General features: G+C 39.9%; 1 protein-coding gene across 2 annotated transcripts in view; it reads left to right on the top strand.

The window, feature by feature from the left end:
* mgaa (MAX dimerization protein MGA a) overlaps positions 1-20,306 on the top strand; it is a 105,196-nt gene that overhangs the window by 3,903 nt on the left and 80,987 nt on the right. For both annotated transcript variants that reach the window (XM_060828800.1, XM_060828798.1), the window contains exons 2-3: positions 4,334-5,534; positions 13,767-14,919. In XM_060828800.1, the coding sequence (XP_060684783.1) occupies positions 4,408-5,534; positions 13,767-14,919 (2,280 nt within the window). In that variant the 5' untranslated portion in view covers positions 4,334-4,407. The remainder of the gene's footprint in view (positions 1-4,333; positions 5,535-13,766; positions 14,920-20,306) is intronic.

The raw sequence follows: 20,306 nt of genomic DNA, 5'->3' as shown, positions 1-20,306 counted from the left end.
GTAAGCATTTGAAGGACCCACAGCATCAAAATCAAGAACAACCTGCCAGTGGAGGAACAACATTTGAGACCTGATCTTTTAAAGTTTATCAATTTACTTTGTAACTTTTATTACATTGCCCCAATATTTTGAGATAACACAAATACTTTGACTTAGTTGTAGCAGATAAGTAAACTTTGGTTGCAGGGTTTTCTTTTAATATAACATCACAAAATTCAAACTTGCTTGTGTTCAAAACAATGCTTAATAGTTTGGAAAGTGAACAAGAATCTGATTTATTTTATTATCATACATGTTTTATGTTCTGTTACTAAGCATCCTTGCAATACTCATTGTGGATAAATATTAAAATTGAATGTAAATTCTTAGCTTAAATGGAGACTAACCTTTTTAACAACAGCTTAGTATTTGTGCAGCAGCATCTTTTAATGTTTAAATGTTCTGAGGTGCTGCATTGGATGTTTATCAGACAAAAAGAAACAAATCAATCCATAGAAGGAGAGAAAACCATGGGTGTTTAAATTCTTAAAATAGAACAAAACAATGGCGAATGCTGGTGATATAAAATACGCAAAAAGAGAAATTGCTGGAGAAACTCGGCAAGTCTGGAGCACATGTGGTCTCTTGCATATTTGTAATTTTATTGTTTTCACCACTGGCAGCTTTGCCTTCAGCTTTCAAGGCCTTAACAGCTAACGGGGTCCCAAAATGTCTCTGCCTCTCTCCTCTTTCGAACCTAAGAATTTAAGCAAGCAAAAACAGAAATTATTGGAGAAACTCAGCAAGTCTGGCAGCATCTGGAGAATTTTAAAAAAAAGTCTGAAGGAGAGTCACTGGACCTGAAACATTAACTGATTTCTCTCAATAGATGCTGTCAGACCTGTTGAGTTTTTCTGGCAATTTCTGCTTTTTGTTTCTGATGGTTCACTGGTCCCCCTACAGTGTGGAAACAGGCCCTTCGGCTCAACCAGTCCACACCGACCCTCCGAAGAGTAATCCACCCAGACCCATTTCCCTCTGACTAATTGACCTAACACTATGGGGCAATTTAGCATGGGCAATTCACCTGACCTGCATATCTTTGGACTGTGAGAGGAAACTGGAGCACCTGGAGGAACCCACGCAGACACAAGGAGAATGTGCAAACTCCACACGGGCAGTCACCCGAGGCTGGAATTGAATCTGGTGCTGTGAGGGTATCAGTGCTAACCACTGTGCCGCCCATTTATTTGGAAGAAACTATATATGCTGTCACTGTTTGATTTAAGTTTACAATAAATAACCAGCAAGATACTGCATGAATTTATTTTATCTTTAATTTGTATATTACTGAAAACATTTATGATGAGTTGCACATTGGGGGGTGGAATTAGATCGTTTTTAAATAGAATAACGGGTGCCTCGGAGAAGTTTGCTGGAATCTGAGAGGTTTGAACAGTTTCTGAACATATTTGGATGATTATGAATGAAAAACTGATGTCTAATTGAGATAGTTATACAAAACATAGATTATGGAGTTAGGTATGACATTCAAACAATTTATAATTTTACTGCAAAATTGATGATCTTGGCCCACTTAAAATTTACTGTATTTGTAGCTGTTTTGCAATGATCATTATTGTGCATTTTATTGGTGTGTGTACTGTTAACATGCCAAGGCTACAATTTGTAACTTTCTGGTACCTATGTTGTGTATATTTGAGTTAACATTTCAGATGAAACGTTTGGAAAGTGGGTAGAGAATTGCGTAACTTTTGTGATACTTAGAGTTTGACTGGTGTGGTTGAAATTCTTCATATACCTGTATTGATTTGTCTTCAGCAAGTTTTATCACTTTGAAACATTGAATCAGGTGATATTCATTGAGTATCAAACATAATCTCTGTGTAGCTATGTTTTAATGGTCATTGAGGTTAGGCTTTGGTACATGCTATTAGGCCACTGTGCACATTTGAGAGTCTTAGATTGTTTTGTTATCAGCCTGAGTTCAGGTGCTGCACCACTACTTACTAGCAACCTGAAATGTGAATGGAGAATCTAATTTGGCTCAGGGTTAGAAAGTAATAAACACAATTTTGACTAATATCTTTTCAGATACTGGCGAATAGTGTACGCTCTTTAAAGTAAGCCATATTGGAGAGATGACTTACCGAGATATATAAATTACACCATTTTGATGGACTTGGCAATCACTTTGTTCTGGAGTAACTTACCAGTGCAGCAGCACCTGTAGAAAGAAACTGAGTGAATTTTTTGAGTAAATTATGACTACTTTGGAACTGAAGAGAAAATGGAAAACTGATATGGTTTATACTGTAGAAAAAGATGGAGAGGCGCAAGCAGAATAGAAGTGAAAATTGGAGGATGAGCAAGATTGGCGAGCATAAATGTCTCAAAAGGAGTAATGGTGGGGCAGTAAAACAGGTCAGAGGTTAATGAAGTTGTTGCACTGTCTATAGAATCCAGAAGGCTATAAACTGCCTAAGTTGAAAATAGTACTGTTCCTCAGCTTTTATTGGGCTCCACTGCATTCGACCTATGTCAGAAATTACAACACAAAAGCAAGATGGTGAATGAAAATGGAAGGTGACCAGAAATTGGGGTCATGCTTGAAAATTGAATGGGTGTTTTGTGAAGCAGTCACCTAATCAATGTTTGGTCTCCACAATGTAGAGGAGAACATATTGTGAGCAATGAATACAATATCCTCACCTGGAAGGACTCTTTGAGGCTTTGGACAGTGAAGAGCGAGGAAGTAAAGGGGCATGTAGTACACCTCCTGCGATTGTGTATGGAAAGGTTGTGACAGGGGTATGAAGTGTTGGGATGAAGAGAAGTGAACCATGTTGTCATGAAAGGAATGGTCCTTTCAGATTGTTGACTGGAGGGAGAAAGTTGCTTTTAATGGTGACTTCATATTAATCATGGTGGAAATGACAGAAGATGATCCTTTTAGATATGGAGACTGAAAATTGAGGTCAAGTACAGAATGGGTGAAGGCAAACATGCTGTAAACAGTTCAGGCATAGTGGAAGGCCTTATTATTCTCAGTAAGGGAGATCCTTTGTTCAGGAAAAAGAAATATATGATAGAAGCACAAATGTGGAATGTAGTATAATTGCAGCAGATGCAATAGTGAGCGGAGTGGAGTTCCTTCGGGAAGCCAGGTGTGCAGAGGTGTAGCAAGGTAGCTGTGGATGTCAGTGGGTTTGAACTGAATACAAGTGAACAGTTTATGCTTGGCACCAAGGAAGGGAAGAGTCTAAGATGAACTAAGTGAAGGCAATAAAAGAGTGGAAATTAGAAGCAGAATTGATTTTTTTTTGCCAGTTCCGGCCAAGAGCAGGAAGTGGCACCAATTCAGTCTTTGACTTACTGGTGAAGAGAGTTGTGGAAGGGGACCCAAGTAGGATAGTGATAAAGAATGTTCTACAAACACCACAAAAAGGTGGGCTTATTTCAGGGGGCCCACCAATGTATCCAAGGCCCTGCTTTTATTTGGAGAGAGTGAGATAAATTAGAGGAGACATTGTTTGTGAGAACAGGCTCAGCTAGGCAAAGTGGTGAATCTGCACAGATCAGGTCTCCATACCAGGAAGAATCAGAGCCCTCAAACTACATTGTAGGGATAGGAATGTAGAGTGATTGGATTTTCACTGAAGAGGAGATGGTTAGGACCAGAAAACTATTGGAAACATGTTGTAGGGTATCAGAAAAATCTCAAATATATGTGGGAAGAAACTGGGCAAGGAAAAACAGTCTAATTCAGAAGGAGTAAATCTAGTGGGGCAGGAGCAGGAAGAAATGATAAGTCTGCCAGGAATTCCTAGTTTCTGACATCTTTCCAAGTTATTCACTAGTACAGGCCTTTTAGACTAGCTGATGTTCAACATTTACTTGTTGACTTCTATCTGACTTTTCAGCGCAATGGGCTTGTATCTGTTTATTTCTGTTTTGCCACACATTGCTTATCATGGTTCAAAGAGCACACTGGGGAATTTTTAAATATTGTGCATCTGACAGCCTGCTGTATGGATCCGATAGACAACAGGAACCCTAATTGGGGATGATCCAGATCAGAAAAATGGATTCAACCAAAGAACATGCAGGGAACATACAACGACATAACTTTTCACATCTTTCTTGGAAACTTTCTTGATCTTAGTATCAAGATTCACTGTATGGCAACTGATGCATGTTAACTTGAACTGAGAGTTTGAGTTCTTTGGAAACGTGGGATTCTGAACGGCCGCCAATGGATACGGAGAAGTTAGGAATGATTCCTGATGGAATTTTATTTGACACTATAAATATTTTTGTTTGTATCTTACAGGGTGGTAGATGGGCCTCTCTTGACAACAGGTTTGGATATCTGTTTTTCTCTCTCTCTCTCTTGTTCTATCTCGGATGAGCTTTGAACTCCAAAACAATATGGAGAAACAGCAATTAGTATATGCAAAACAGGAGACCAACACCACCTCAAACTCAGGCACTCCTGCTGCATACTTTGTCATTCTCAAGCAGGCACCTGGCAGTGGCGGCACTGAGCGTAGTATGTTGGTGGCTAAACAAGAACTTGGGGGTGTCCTAGAAAAAAGAAACAAATTGGGACCAGGAAATGTTCACCACCCATTCGAATGCCGCTCTGGAAATGTCTGTGTCACGTTGGAGAACCAGGAGATGTGGAGTCAGTTTTACAAACGTGGCACAGAGATGATCTTAACAAAGCATGGCCGGCGCATGTTTCCTAATTGTAAATTCTGCATCTCGGGGCTTGATTCTTCACGGAAGTACATTCTCGTGATGGACATTGCTCCTGTTGACAACCATCGCTACAAGTGGAATGGGCGTTGGTGGGAAGTAAATGGCAAAGCGGAACCACATGTACTTGGCAGAGTGTACATTCATCCCAATTCACCTTCCAGTGGAAGCTACTGGATGAGGCAGCCTATCTCCTTTTACAAATTGAAACTTACCAACAATACTCTAGACCAGGAAGGTCATATAATCCTACATTCCATGCATCGGTACCTGCCACGCTTGCATGTTATCCCTACTGACAAACCCACTGATGTAATTCCTCTCAATGGCCCGAATGTACTCACCTTCACTTTCCCACAGACCGAGTTTGTGGCCGTGACTGCCTATCAGAACTTAAAGATCACACAACTGAAGATTGACTTCAATCCATTTGCAAAGGGCTTTCGGGATGATGGGCTGAACAGTAGGCCCATGCGGGAATTGAGATCCCGAAGCAATGAGTCAACAGATGGCGGTTGCAGTGATGATTCTGCTTCTTCCCGAAGTGCAGTTTTGGACTCCAGTAAACACATCAAAATTAAAAGTGAGGAGCAATCTGAAATGCATTCCAGGCACATGAAAATGCAAGGTGACATTTGTGCATCTCCAGCTACAAGTTTTGATGAGGAATTGTACAACACTGATGAAGAGGAAGGGTGCTTTGAAACCGAGATACCAGAAGCCAGTGAAATTGATTCAAGAATGGGCATGAGGCAGAAAAGATCAACTGAAAGGTAAGCAAAGGCTTTGAAAGAACAACAAGTCAGATTTTTATTTTAACATTAACTTGTTCAAAGCTGTCTATCTCATGACAGCACCATGTCCCCTGTCATTTTGATACAGGCACCAAAAAAACTGACTTTTTTTAAAGGAAGTTCTTATTGTCCTGATGCTTAAGTAGCTGCTTAATGTCTGTAATATTCAGATAATTTGCTTTTTCTTTGCTTCAACGTAATTTGTACTTACCAACATGAAAAAAACCTCCCTTAGTCTATCTCTCTGCCAAACATGTCCATGAGAATAACAAATAGCTTAAAAGTGCATCAACACTGTCCCAAACCAAACACAAAGTACTTAAAAAAACCAAATAACTCTGAATGCTGGAAATCAGAAACACGAACCGAAATTGCTGGAGAAACTCAGCAGGTCTAGCAGCATCTATGGAGAGTCCAGTGACCCTTTTTCAGAAACTATTTCTGTTTTTATTTCTGACCTCAAAGTACCTCCATTATAATAGTGTGACAGTTCCAGTTTCAATCTGGATTTTGTGGCTTTGTAAATCATCATTCTAAATTATTTTAATCTGCATGTATTCCTGTTCCAAAGTAGATTTTGGAGTTCTCAGCTTGTTTTGCTAGGCCCGTGGCAAGGCAGAAGGTATGGTTCTCCATGACATCACGGGATTTCAGCGTGAGAAAGGATAGTGTGTCAGTCCATTGGGCTATTAAATCGCCATACACCCATTATGTTTCTCGGCACTATCATGAAGGTTAGCTGGCAATGTTTAACAAAAGGATAAGCCATTTAATAGAGTGCAAGACCAATATGTGGCAGATTTGAAAAAGGCAGTATTGCTTGGTGTGTGAGATGTCAGTCACTGTAATTGATAGCAGATGTAGCCTATTTCAAAGTTACTGTGTTTGTTTTCAGGACGGTTATCTGTTAAACTGCAGCCATCTATCTTTAACTTTAGTTTCAGAACATTGAAATTGCTGTGTTTGGTATATTGTGCTAAGCAGTTGTTAGTCTGAGGTGGTCTTACCACAGTTGAATTTGTTGCTTATTAGTAGCTAGAAATAGCACAAGGCATCACTGTCTTTAAAGAAATTGAATAAAGTCGAAACAGAGTGGCTCATAAGCAGTGTGGTTTGTCTGTCAGCTCCTGTATATTTTGTTATAACCTGTGGCCCTGCCTCATCAGAATGTTTAGTTGAATACTGTTGTCCCAATTCATGAAGGGTGCCTAGAAAGTTTTTTTTTAAGCTTTTTGACAAGCAGCACTCATGGAATTTGAATCCTGTGTTAAGCAAGCTTATCTTACATATGTTTGACCTAGTAATTTTCCTTCAACCTAGGTTGCCTTCACTTGAGACAGTGGCACTTAATTTCAGTTTTCAAGACTAGTGAATTCTAGGTCTTTGAAATTGGCTCATCATCTCTTGATTGGTAGGTGAATAAGATCACATGTCATGTGTCTGAAGTTTTGCCTGACAGTTTTTCAACTTTTCATAGGGAGTACTGCATCTACATTTGGATGCAACAGCGTAGAATAAAAAACTATTTCAGAAAGGAAATAATTGTTTATTGCAATAAACAATTTTTATGTATTCTAACTAAAGAGACTAGCAAACAGTACAATGTAAAACTAAATATATTACCTGCCAGTGATATTTGGTGACCACTTTACATATGTAGTACTCTTTGTAGATTCACATTATTCTATTCTGGAAAGTTAGTTGTTGAAGGATAGTATGGAGCCAACTTTTACCCAGTCTTGCATTTTACAAAGTGAAACATTACAAGAGTGAACCTTCTAACAGTACTATTCCATAATTTCAGTATAAGTATTTGAAACAAAATAACTAATTGTGAAACTCCAGTTAATGTCCTCCACCTTCATGTAATTAACTGCTTGTGATTTTAATGATTTGTAGCTCAGGTTGAGGTACAGGATCTAAGTTTGCTCACTGAACTGGCAGGTTTGTTTTCAGATGTTTCGTCACCATGTTAGTTAACATTCTCAGTGAGCCTCTGGTGAAGCACTAGTGTTTTGTCCTGTTTTCCATTTGTATGCCTTTGGTCTATTAAGGTGGGTGATATCATTTCCAGTTCCTTTTTCTCAGAGGTTAGTAAATGAGGTCCAAATCAATTGTTTTTATCAATGGAGTTCCAGTTTGAAAGCTAGGCCTCTAGGAATTCCCGTGCGTGTCTCTGTTTAGCTGTCCTAGGATTGATGTGTTGTCTCTGTTGAAGTGGTGTCCTTCTTCGTCTGTACGTAAGGATCATAGTGGGTCATGTCTTTTGATGGCCAGTTGGTGTACATGTAGCCTGTGAATGCCAACTAGCCACCAAATGACATGACCCACGATCATTAGTATCGTTACATCCAGACGAAGAAAGACAACACATCCATCCTAGGTTAGGCTAAACAGAAGCACGCACTGAAATTCCTAGAGGCCTAGCTTTCAAACTGGAACTCCATCAATAAACACACTGATTTGGATCCCATTTACCAACCTCTGAGAAAAAGAACCAGAAATGATATAACCCACCTTTAAGAGACACAAATAGAAAGTGGGACAGAACACCAGCACATCACTGGAGGCTCACTGATTGTGTCACGTAGCATGGTAATGAAACGTCTGAAAACAAACCTACCAGCTCAGTAAGCAAACTTAAAACCAGAATTGAACCATTTATACACTTTTAAGAAATGTGTGGCAGATTCTCAACATTACTGTGGGAATACTTGAAATAACTTGTATACTTTTGTTGAGCACTTTATCTTTTTCATTTGAAAACAATGCAATAAGTGCTTGGTAACTCTGGTGCTCCAAGTTAATTCTTGCAGGCCAGGGAATCAATTTGTTCAATGTTTTCTTGCTATTTCAGTACTTCCCAGTATTAACTTGATTTGTCTATGGTCCTTCAAGTCTTCTGGAAACAACTAGTTTTGTTCAAGAAGATTGTACCACTGGTAATTTCAACTTTTCTTTAAAAGGGGACATGAAATATTTTGTTTAGCTTACTTTCTGCTTTCACAGTGCGTACTCCTCATGGTCATCTCTTGATTGTGTAATCTTTGGAGATTCTGCCTCATCCAAGAACTGTCTTCATTGAAACCATATCTAATCACTACGTGATTTCTCATAGTGTTCATATTGTCTTACCTTATTTAAATATATCTAAAATCATGTTCCTCCCTGAAATAAAATATGGCTGTTGCGCTGGAACTGTTCAAAAGTCAAAATTCTTCTCTTCAGAAATTTAACCAATTCGTTATCTATCTGCCGCTTCAAGAACTCCCATGCTTCAGCTTTGTGTTTTTGTCCTCTGAATGGGAGATGGGAGACTGAATTATTACAGTTTTTTTATGTGCCCTTAAATCAGAAATGTGTCGATTGGAACAGTCCTCTCTTTATTCACTTAAAGATCTAATTTATTGAATCAAGACTGTGCATCAGATCTTGCAGGCAGTGGTGAAGGCATGGCAGTCAATACTGTCCTTGAAGAATACTGTTTACAAAGATTTCAAGAGATCAAGAGTGTTTTTGATTTGCCCATATTCCAATTTGAATTTCAATTTGAGGTTAAAATAAGGGAATAATGGTTTCTGGGCATAGTGCAGTATCATCAAGTAAGTTGAGCAGCCAATCAGATTGAAAAATTCATAAAGCAATTGAGAAACTGTGTATCAATTGGATTTCTTAGTTTTACAGAGAAGAAATTAAGATTGGACATAAGATGTGAAAAATCAAACTTTAAAAATTTATGAAGTCTCCTGTTCAAATAGTGGTATTCTATTTTTACACTTTTAATTTGGGAAGGATAGAAAAGGTATTCATAAATTATGACTGGGTATGTGTTTAAAGATGTAGCTCCATCTCATTCACCAATGATTAGTATTTTCAATGGTTTCTTCAAGAATGGTGTGAAAGGTTCTTGTCAAATCAGTGAATCTGTCTTGATTGTATTTGCAAAGACTACTCACAGGATGCAGTGGCGTAGCAGAATCCATGTGCATGTGTAGACGCTGGAGGTTGTCTGTTTTAGATAGTTTATTGCCGTTATGAACCCACTCTGGCCTACCACTTGCTTTCTTTGTCCTCCACTTTTTCATGCTACTTAGGGTAATTCAGGAAAGGTTTTTTAGGTATTTCTCGATTCCCTCTCTGAACTTTCTGATTGTTTACTGTTTTAATTTTCTGTCTTGCTCTCATACTAACTTCTCTGACCTCAAATGTGTGTAATGCAGGTATTTCTTCTATAACACGATGGTTGTGTTCTGTGCAACCCCACATTATTGAAAAATTGGGCTTTAGAAACTGTGCATAAAGTGTTGGTGATGCAATCGAGTTGCAGGCAACACATGTTTTAAAAGTTAACACTTTAGAAACTGTATCCCCAATTCGTCAATCATGTTACAACAAATTTGCATTAATGAAATGTGCGTTATAGCAGAATGACCAGTATTCCAATGAAGTTCAACATAAGCTTGTGGAACAGCATTTCAGTTAGGCAGTTTATAGCTTTCTAGGCTTAACATTTTCAGACTTTAAAATCTCTCCATTTTATTTCGATTTTCATTAGAGATTTAAATTTTACTCATTTTTCACTTTTATTTTGGTTTCAGACAGTTGTTATTCTGTATTGATATCTCCTTTCAGTGCACATTTTGTCTCTTTACTTGTCTCACTTTCACCACTTCTGATGAAGTACCACCAGTTCTAAGTTCCTCACCCCTGTCCCCTAACCTATCCAGCGTTTTCTGTCTTTATTTCAGGTTTTCAACATCCACAGTAATATGCTTTTGTCTAGCTTTCTGTTCTTACTGGCCTCCTTATGACTACGTTTCTGATTCCCACAGTCCTTCATTCTCCATTCACCCCACCCAACCCCCATTTGTACTTCAGCCATCAAAGGATCAGGACTATATTTTCAACTTCCACCCCTCCTCTTGCTTATCTCCCACCTTGGTACTCCCTAATTGTTCTTTTGAACCTTAGTCCACAATCTGTAGCTTTACAGTAATTTTTCTTTGAGTTCCAAAGAGCTATGAGTTTGTTTTTTGTGCTGACACAACACTACTTCAGATTGCTCTTCACTTGCCTCACCATTAACAGATTGTCTGTAAGTTGTAAGAACATAAGTTGTGAGGGTGACAATGGTTACAAAGATTAGACAGGGTAGATCAGTGAGCGACAAGATAGCAGATGAAATATAATATGTAGATATGCAAAAATATTCCTTTTGGTAGTAAGCATATAAAAGCAGAATATTTTTGTTTAAAAAGTCTGAAACTTGGGAAAAGTTGATATTCACAAGGATGAACTTGTACAAGGTACACAGAAGGTTACCATGTAGATAATACAAGCAGCTGGGAAGACATATGGCATAACATTGTTGTAATGAGGTTTCAGTGGAGGAATTAAGATTTTGCTACAGTAGTGTCAAACTTTGAGGCCCACACGTAGAGATTTGTGCATGGTTTTAGACTTCAGATATATTTGTGTCAGAGGCAGTCCAGCAAAGGTTCGCTATATTGGAATCACATGCTGGAGATCACACTGGATCAGACAACCATCCATAGGGAGAGAGAAAGCTAACCTTTTGTAAGAGCACTCGAAATGTTAGCTTACTGTCTCTCCAATAATGCTGTCTGACCCACTGTGATCTCCAGCATTTGTTTTCAGTACAGATTCCAGTATCTGCAGTAATTTGCTCATAAAATTGTTTTCCTTATTGGTTCTGGGATGAAAAAAATTGTCCTAAATTGAGAAGCTGAGTACATTGGGTATATGTTTAGTGGAGTTTAAAATAATTCAAGTTGATTTCATTGAGACATAGAATAGTCTGAAGAGTCATGACACTAGGGGTATACACTAAAAGGTTTCTCTCCAGGTAGGGGAGTTTAGATTGTGAGAATATGATCTGAGGATAAGAGGATGATCAGTTAGGATTCTGATGAGAAATTTCTTTGCTTAAACTTTCAATCTTCCACCACTGGGACTATCATTCCACTTTAATTTTAACCCATTGCTTTATCAATTGACCAGGATTTAAGTGTTTTAACATCAAACTCATTCACTTTCTCAGTCCCTGAACGGGAGTTGTGTGCTCTAGAATTCGAACTAGTCAGCATCTCAAAAGCAGTTAGATGATAAGACGTAGGAGTAGATGTAGGCCATTCAGAACATAGAACTGTACAACACAATACAGGCTCTTCGGCCCTCGATGTTGTGCCAACCTTTTATCCTACTCTAACAACAAACAAACCTACATACCCTTCTTTTACTATCATCCCTGTGACTATCCAAGAGTCACTTAAATGTCATTAATGTATCTGACTCTACTACCATGGTTGGCAGTGCATTCCATACACCCAACACTGAAAAGAACCAACCTTTGACATTTCCTCTAAACCTTCCTCAACTCGCCTTTAAAATTATCAACTCGTGATAGCCACTTCTGATCTGGGAAAAATTCTCTGGCTATCCACTCTGTCTATTCCTCACATCATCTTGTACACCTCTATTGAATCATCTCTTATCCTTCTTTGCTGCAATGAGAAAATCCCTAGCGCTCTCAACCTTTCTTCATAAGGCGTGCCCTCCAGTACAGACAGCATCCTGTACATAATTATCCAGTGTCCGGAGCCCCCTGTTGTTAAAAATTCCATAGATTCGCCACCCTCGAAAAACATCCTCCTTGTCTTTGTCTTAAATGGGCCATCTCTTAATCCAGGACCTTCTGGTCCTAGACTCCCCCACAAGTGGGAGTAACTTTTCTGCATCTACCCTCTCAATGATTAAAGTATCTTCTCATTCATCTAAACTTCACTGAGTGCAGGCCCAATTTACTCAACCTTTTTCATAAGACCGTTCCTCCATACGCAAGATCAACCAAATGAATCTAATGCAGTATATCTTTCATTAGATAAGTGGACCAAAAATAAACGGTATTCCAACTGTGGTCTGATTAGTGCCTTCTGTAGTTTTAGCAGGACCACCATATTTTTATATTCCCTTCTTTTTGAAATAAAAGCCAACAATTTCATATCTTACTTGCTGAACATGTGTGCTAACTCCCCTCCCCACAAAGCCTTTGCAGGCTCCATTCTCCCCCATCTCACCTTATTATGTAATGGCATTACAAATACGCCGTACTGCATAGAACCTTTGTGCCAGGCAGTGCCAGTGAAGAGAATGGGAGCCTGGTTCATTTTGGGAACAGGCTTGGTACATTGCATTAGAATGCTAACTGGAGATGGAACATAAGCCTGGCTGAAGACTTATTTTTGTGGCAGTGCAGGCTAAACTGTGAAGCTGAAAGAACCAAATGAAGAATTGAAGAGCTAACAGGTTTGTAGAAAATAGTGGGAGATGGGTTGAAGTAAAGAACAATTCTGGATAGGATTGCGGAGAATAGGACGATGAGGAATATCTGGGGCAGGGATGCATAATGAAAGATTGAAAAGCAAGAAGTGTTCGAGGGAAAGGTCAGTCTTATGCAGAAGACAAGTAGGGTAAGGCCGAGCAAGTAAAACTGAGCAAGATCTAATATGACGGCAGCTTCTGAGAGGCTAAATAGGAGAAATTGGGGGTGAAGGAAATGACAGTAACAATTCTTCAAGAGAGGTCACATATTGCTTGTGAGAGTCAGTGTCCACATATTGCTTGTGAAAATAGTGTGAAAAGGAAGGTAGTGAATCGACTAAGTTGGAAACACCACTGGGTTACTTTAGCTTAATGGCCATTTAGTGACCAAATCTTGAAAATATATTGTGACATGCAATTCTCTGCAGATAATTCCAATAATAATCATTGTACCTTTAAGTAACAAGCTGTACCTGCCAGGTATCTACTTTTGACTTGTGTTTTGAAAATTTGCTCTATCTAGTTTCTCAGGGAAGGAGAAGACAATTGGAAATCGCTTGTAAATAAGGTGAGTTAGGCTTTAACGAGATACTAATGTGTGGAAATAAGGTAGTTACCATTCAGTGGTGAAATTCTGAAATTGCCATTTGGAGTTGAGGGGAAAACTGGAAAATTGTTTCTCTATTGTTGAGAATCTGATTTTTTTTTCATTCTTACTGTATATTTTTCCATCTCTCCCATCATTATTCATATCACTCCAGAACAATTCCACTCTTACTATCATGTTATATGTGGATATGTATCAGATCTTTGAGAATATTCTATATTTGATATGAATTTAACTGGCTTTATTTTTTTTTTATTCTCCAGCATCTTAAAACAGCTCCCTAACGTGTATTCTACTCATTCATTCGGTATTGCACCAGCTGAAGATCAGGAAGAATCTTTCAATATCGTTATCAAAGAAGAGCCACCAGAAGATGAGTACTACCATGCAGCAAACAGAGAGAATCCTGATAGTGCTGGGCTGAAATGTAAGAAAGAGGAGGAGAGTTATTTAGATTCTTCCAACCAGAGCACTCCAGCTTCAGAGCAACAGCTTGACGGGGCTAATTGTGATTTAGTGAATAAAACTATCGATAAAAATGGTGCCAGTGAAGTGGATGCAAATACTGGGGCTGTGAAACGGCCATTGAATAGCGCTGAAGGGGTGGCTAAAGCCAAGATGCTGCGAATGGAAAGTGGCAAAATGCCCGTTGTTTGTTTGGAGCCATGCACCATTACAAAGAGTACTATAAAAATATCTGACCTGCCACAAAAGTTGCTATCTCCTCGTCGGAGAATCAGGGTACCTTTGACTCCTCGTGCTCTCCTCCCTCTAAGTTCAACTGAAAAACCTTCTCACTCACCCAGTTCTGCTGAAAAATCTAAGCCAGAAAGTGTGGACTCATTGCCAGAGGGCATCAAATGCAAAGGGAATGACTCTGATTCTGTGTGTGGAAGGACTAAAAAGAAAAGGAGTACTTCTGCAATGTCACATAGCTCAATTGCATCTCATACAACACCATCCCAAAAGGCTTCTAATGAAAATTCTGAATTTTGCAACACCAAACACAATGAAAAGACTACAAATTGTGAGATTTGGAGCCCTGCAGGTAATGTGGATAATTGTATTGAGGATTCACCTATTTGTTCAAAGTCATCACGTTTGTCGACTAAGGCCATCAGTTCAGGTATCTGGAGACCTCCAGATGGCACAGCTGAGAGTATTAAAGAAATGCCTGTACTACACTCCAGCTCCAAGTCTCAGTGTGTATCAAAACAACAACATCTCGCAGTCAGAGCTAATAGACGGAGTCGATCAAAAAAGTTGCAACAGTCTGCAAAAGGTGCCCATCCTGACTCTGCAGCAGTTGTTTCCCTGGATTCCTCTGAACCCTTGGAACAGGAAGAAGTGTTCTGTGATGTCAGTCCAGACCTGGATGATGTAGAGGGAGTTACCTTCGTGTCATATGCATCTCAGGTAAGGGTGTTATCTGTAAATTAGACATGTATTTCATTAAACAATTTATTCTCATGGTTAAAACATTTCATTCCTACGTATATTGACAAAACAGCTAATAAATGGACCTTTCAGTATATTTTATGAATACTTAAATGTTCACAGTTTACAGTAATTCAAAACTGGTCTCCCTCCTATTGGAAGGATGTTGTGAAACTTGAAAGGGTTCAGAAACTATTTACAAGGATGTGCCAGGGTTGCAGCATTTGAGTTATAAGGAGAGGCTGAATAGGTTGCAGCTATTTTCCCTGGAACATTGGAGGCTCAGAGGTGACCTTTATAGGCATTTATGAAACCACGAGTGGCATGGATAGATGAATAGACAAGGTCTTTTCCCTTAGGTGGGGAATGCCGAACTAGAGGGCATAGGATTAGAGTGAAGGGGGAAAAATTTTCAAAGGGATCTAAGTGGCCACTTTTCTCTCACAGGATAATGTGTGTATGGAATGAGCTGCCAGAGGAAGTGGTGGAGACTGGTACAATTACAACATTTAACAAGCATCTGAATGAGTATATGAATAGGAGGAGTTAAGAGGGAAATGAGCCAAGTGCTGGCAAATGGGACTAGCTTCTGTTAGGATATCTGGTCGGCATGGATGAGTTGGACTGAAGGGTCATTTTCCATGCTGTACATCTGATTCTGACTATAATTCTGACCTTTGGAACACTATGGTTTGGGACTTTTTAGTCATTGTTGTCAGAAAGGCTGATCATTAAATGTGTACCGAGAGGGTATGGTGTTTATTCAAATTAACTACACCTAATTAAGGATGAAATAGATCTATCCAGCAGTGTGACAGATTCATATCAAACTAGAAAACTATTTATACAAAGTTTTCAAAGAAACGTAGGGCACTGCATGTTGTGACTGTACAGGACATTGATTACGTCACTTTTCGAACATTGTTCAATTCTGATCTCCCTGTTCTCGGAACGATTTCCAAAACCTGAAAGGGTTCAGAAAAGATTTACAAGGATGTTGCCAGGGTTGGAGAGTTTGAGCTGCACGGAAAACCTGAACTGGCTGGGGCTATTTTCCCTGGAGTGTTGGAGGCTGAGGGATGACTTTTTTCCTAGAGGTTTATAAAATCATGAGGAGGATGGGTAGGATGAGAGACAAAGTCGTTTACCCCCAGGATAGGGGAGTCCAAAACTAAAGGGCATAGGTTTAAGGTGAGAAGGGAAAGATTTCAGAAATCTGAGGGGTACCATTTTCACAGAGGGTAATGCATGTATGGAATGAGCTGCCAGAGGAGGTGGTGGAGGCTTGTACATTTAGAGTCATAGAGGTGTACAGCACAGAAAGAGACCCTTCAGTCCAACTCGTCCGTGCCAACCAGAAATCCGAACCTAATCTCGTCTCATTTGCTATCACTTGGCCCTTACCCCCCCTCAATCCTTCCGATTCATATACTCATTCACATGCCCAATAAATGCTGTTATTGTATCAGCCTCCGCTACTTCCTCTCGCAGTTAATTCCATACACGCACCACCCTCTGTGTGAAAAAGTTGCCCCTTGGGTCCCTTTTATGTCTTTCCCCCCTCACCCACCCCAGGGAAAAGACCTTGTCTGTTTATCCTATCCATGCCCTTCATGATTTTATAAACCTCTATAAAGTCACTCTTCAGCCTCTGACGCTCCAAAGAAAACAGCCCCAGCCTGTTCAGCCTCTCCAGCCTCTCTGTATAGCTCAAACACTCCAATCCTGACAACACCTTTTGTAAATCTTTTCTGAACCCTTTCAAGTTTCACAATATCCTTCTAATAGGAAGGAGACCAGAATTGCACACAATATTCCAAAAGTGGCCTAACCAGTATCCTGTACAACCACAACATGACCTTCAAACTCCTATACTCAGTGCTCTGACCAATAAAGGAAAGCATCCCTTTCTTATTTCATAGTTCCACCCAAATAATCTTCCTGGATGTATTCCCAGGATAGTAGTAATATTATCCCTTATCAAAAATGCCACTCCCCCTCCCTTCTTGACTCCCTTCTAACCTTCATATAACATTTCTATCCTGGACCATTAAGCTGCCAGTCCTGTCAATCCCTGAGCCACGTTTCTGTAATTGCTATGATATCCCATTCACGTGTTCCTAACAATGCCCTGAGTTCATCTGGCTTCTATGTTGTAGTAATTTATCAGTCTTGCCTTGTTCTCTACTTTACCCTGCCCTGACTGTTTGACTTACTCCCTTTTCCAACTGTACCAGTCTCAGATTGATCACCTTCCTCGGAATTTCCTTGGATCCCACCTTACGAGTTTAAATCCTCCCGAGCGGCTCTAGCAAATCTCCCTGCTAATTCGGGTGCAATCCATCCTTCTTGTACAGGTCATTTCTACCCCAGATGAGATTTCAATAATCTCTCTCTCTCCTGAACCAGTCCTCAGCCACTGCATTCATCTGTTCTATCCTCCTATTCCTACCCTCACTAGCTTGTAGCACCGGATGTAATCCAGATATTACTACCCTCAAGGGCCTCCTTTTTAAATTCCTGCCTGACTTTCTGTATTCTTCCTTTTTCCTTCCTATGTTGTTGGTTCCAATGTGTATAATGACTTCTTTCTGGTCCCTATCCCCTTGAGAACATTCTGCACCCTCTTTCAGACATCCTTGAACTGGTGTTCCCTGGCACCAGGGAGCCAACACACCATTCTGATTCCTCGTTGCTGGCTGCAGAAAATGCGTCTGTGCCTCTGACTAGACAGTCCCCTATTACAATCGATCTCTTGAAGCCTAACTTATCCCTCATTGCATTAGAGCTTGTCACGGTACCAGAAACTTGGCTGTTCGTGCTACATTCCCCTGAGAGTCCATCACCCCCTACCTTTTCCAAAACAGCATACTTGTTTGAAATGGGGGTAGTCACAGAAGACTCCTGCACTGCCTGCCTACCCTTCCTACCTTGCCTGGCGTTAACCCATCTACCTGACTGTATGTATGACTTTTCTCCCTCCCTATAACTGCCATCTATCTCACCCCCTTAGCTCTTGTAAATTCGTCATTGCCTCTAACTGTCGCTCCAACCGATCCATGTGATCCAATAGAATTTGCAACCAAATACACTGCAGACATAATCAACAGTAACATGGAAACACTCCCTAAATTCCCACATTTGACAGGAAGAGCATATCACTCAACTAAATGCCATCTTTTGCTCCTTCACATCTACAGACCCAGAAAATATCACTGTCTTTTTGACCTAAAACAGTGCTCCAGGCTAACTTAGTACTTGTGGTTTATATTTTAAAAAAAAAAATCAGTAAGGGGGGATTCAGGGAAACATGTAATCAAGAAAGAACTCACTCTGTTCACTACTGCAGACTTGAAGTGAGGTTACATATTAAAACTATACACTTATCTGTTCCTGTGCTGTGAGTTGCCCCACACAGGTTCCTCCAAGGTCAGCTGTGAATTTTGTTGTTTGTTAGTTTTTCCTAGATGCACTCTGATCTCCAGAGATTCATGTACTCAAACAGCAAAGGCAGTAACTGTGCAGATTCACTGCTGTGTCTGTTTCTTTCTCTCCCTCCTGACCACGAGCTCGATGCCTTTGTCTGTCTTTTCTCCTTTTAAAAGTGCTGTTGTTTTGACATTTTTCTCCAAAGTTCCAGAAGAATGCAACAGCATATAAAACAGTGTTTACTGCTCCTGGAATTTGAGGAAATCACCTCCAACACCTAAAATACCTCCAAAGGAGCAACTCTTCCAGCCACAATTTTTCCCGTTCTCCATCTTTGATTACCCAAAATCTTCCATCTCCATACAAATATGTTTCTCAATTTCCTGCTATTAGGGTGTCTATAATACAATCCTAGTAATGTGATCATCCCATTTTTATTTCTCAGTTCCATCCAAATAACTTCCCTGGATGTATTTTCAGGTATACCCCCCCCCAATTACAGCAGTAGTGCAATCCCTTATTAAAATCTCTGTCGCTGTCATCTCAGCCAGCCTCTCAACTATCGGCTTCCACTGTAATCTAGTCCAGCCTCTCAACTCTCCCTTTCAAAATCATCTGGATGGGTACATGAATAGGAAAGTTTTAAAGGGGTGTGGATCAAATGGGGCTAGATTAATGTTGGGGATATCTGGTTGACATGAATGAGTTGGACCAAAGGTCTGTTTCTGCGCTGTACATCTCTTATATTGATTTGGTATGAGTCCATATTTCACTTGGATCAATTTAACACCTTGTAATCCACAATATGGTTGTTCTGTTTTATTGTTTCTAGCAGATTACTACACACAAACCTATCTTAAATTGAGCTGAATGCATTTGAAGATAAGTTTTTTTTAGATAAATATCTAAAATAGCTATAAATAGAGATAGCTCACTAATATTCCAAATTCTTCTTAAGCTCTAGATTTCATCTGTTTCCGATTGTTCTCATACTTTTATCTTTGGGTTCCTTTTGGTGCTGTTGTGTTTAACTTTCTCATGTTCCAATCTGAACATCAAGTTAGGCATCTGAGGCCTGATCATCTCAGTAAGATTGTGGCTGATCTGATTGCTTCACAGTCCTGCTTAGCACCCCCCCCCATAACCCTTTATTCCCTTGCTTATCAAGAATTTAATATAATGCAGACTCTTCTATTGTTATTTGAGGAAGAAAGTTGTGACCCTCTGAGGGAAAACATTATCTTCTCTCTGTCGTAAATGCCTTGACCTATTGTTTAAATAATTTTACCTATTCCTGGATTCTTCCAAAGGTACACATCCTTTCCACAGACATTTGTCAAGACATCTTAATCAAATTATCTCTCATTTCTTATCCCTTTCAAATTTGAGGGTGACCGGAGAAAACTTCATCTTTAGAGTCATAGAGATGTACAGCATGGAAACAGACCCTTCAGTCCAACCTGTCCATGCCGGCCAGATATCCCAACCCAATCTAGTCCCACCTGCCAGCACCCGGCCCATATCCATCCAAACACTTCCTATTCACATACCCAACCAAATGCCTCTTAAATGTTGCAATTGTACCAGCCTCCACCACATCCTCTGGCAGCTCATTCCATACATGTACCACCCTCTAAGTGAAAAAGTTGCCCCTTAGGTCTCTTTTATATCTTTCCCCTCTCACCCTAAACCTATGCCCTCTAGTTCTGGACTCCCTGTTCCCAGAGAAAAGACTTTGTCTATTTATCCTATCCATGCCCCTCATAATTTTGTAAATCTCTATAAGGTCACCCCTCAGGCTCTGACACTCCAGGGAAAACAGCCCCAGCCTGTTCAGCCTCTCCCTGTAGCTCAGATCCTCCAACCCTGGCACCATCCTTGCAAATCTTTTCTGAACCCTTTCAAGTTTCACAACATCTTTCCGCTAGGAAGGAGAC

This window comes from Hemiscyllium ocellatum, chromosome 8 (genome assembly GCF_020745735.1).
Source record: "Hemiscyllium ocellatum isolate sHemOce1 chromosome 8, sHemOce1.pat.X.cur, whole genome shotgun sequence".
In the NCBI taxonomy this organism is placed as follows: domain Eukaryota; kingdom Metazoa; phylum Chordata; class Chondrichthyes; order Orectolobiformes; family Hemiscylliidae; genus Hemiscyllium; species Hemiscyllium ocellatum.
This window is presented reverse-complemented; position numbering and strand designations above follow the sequence as displayed.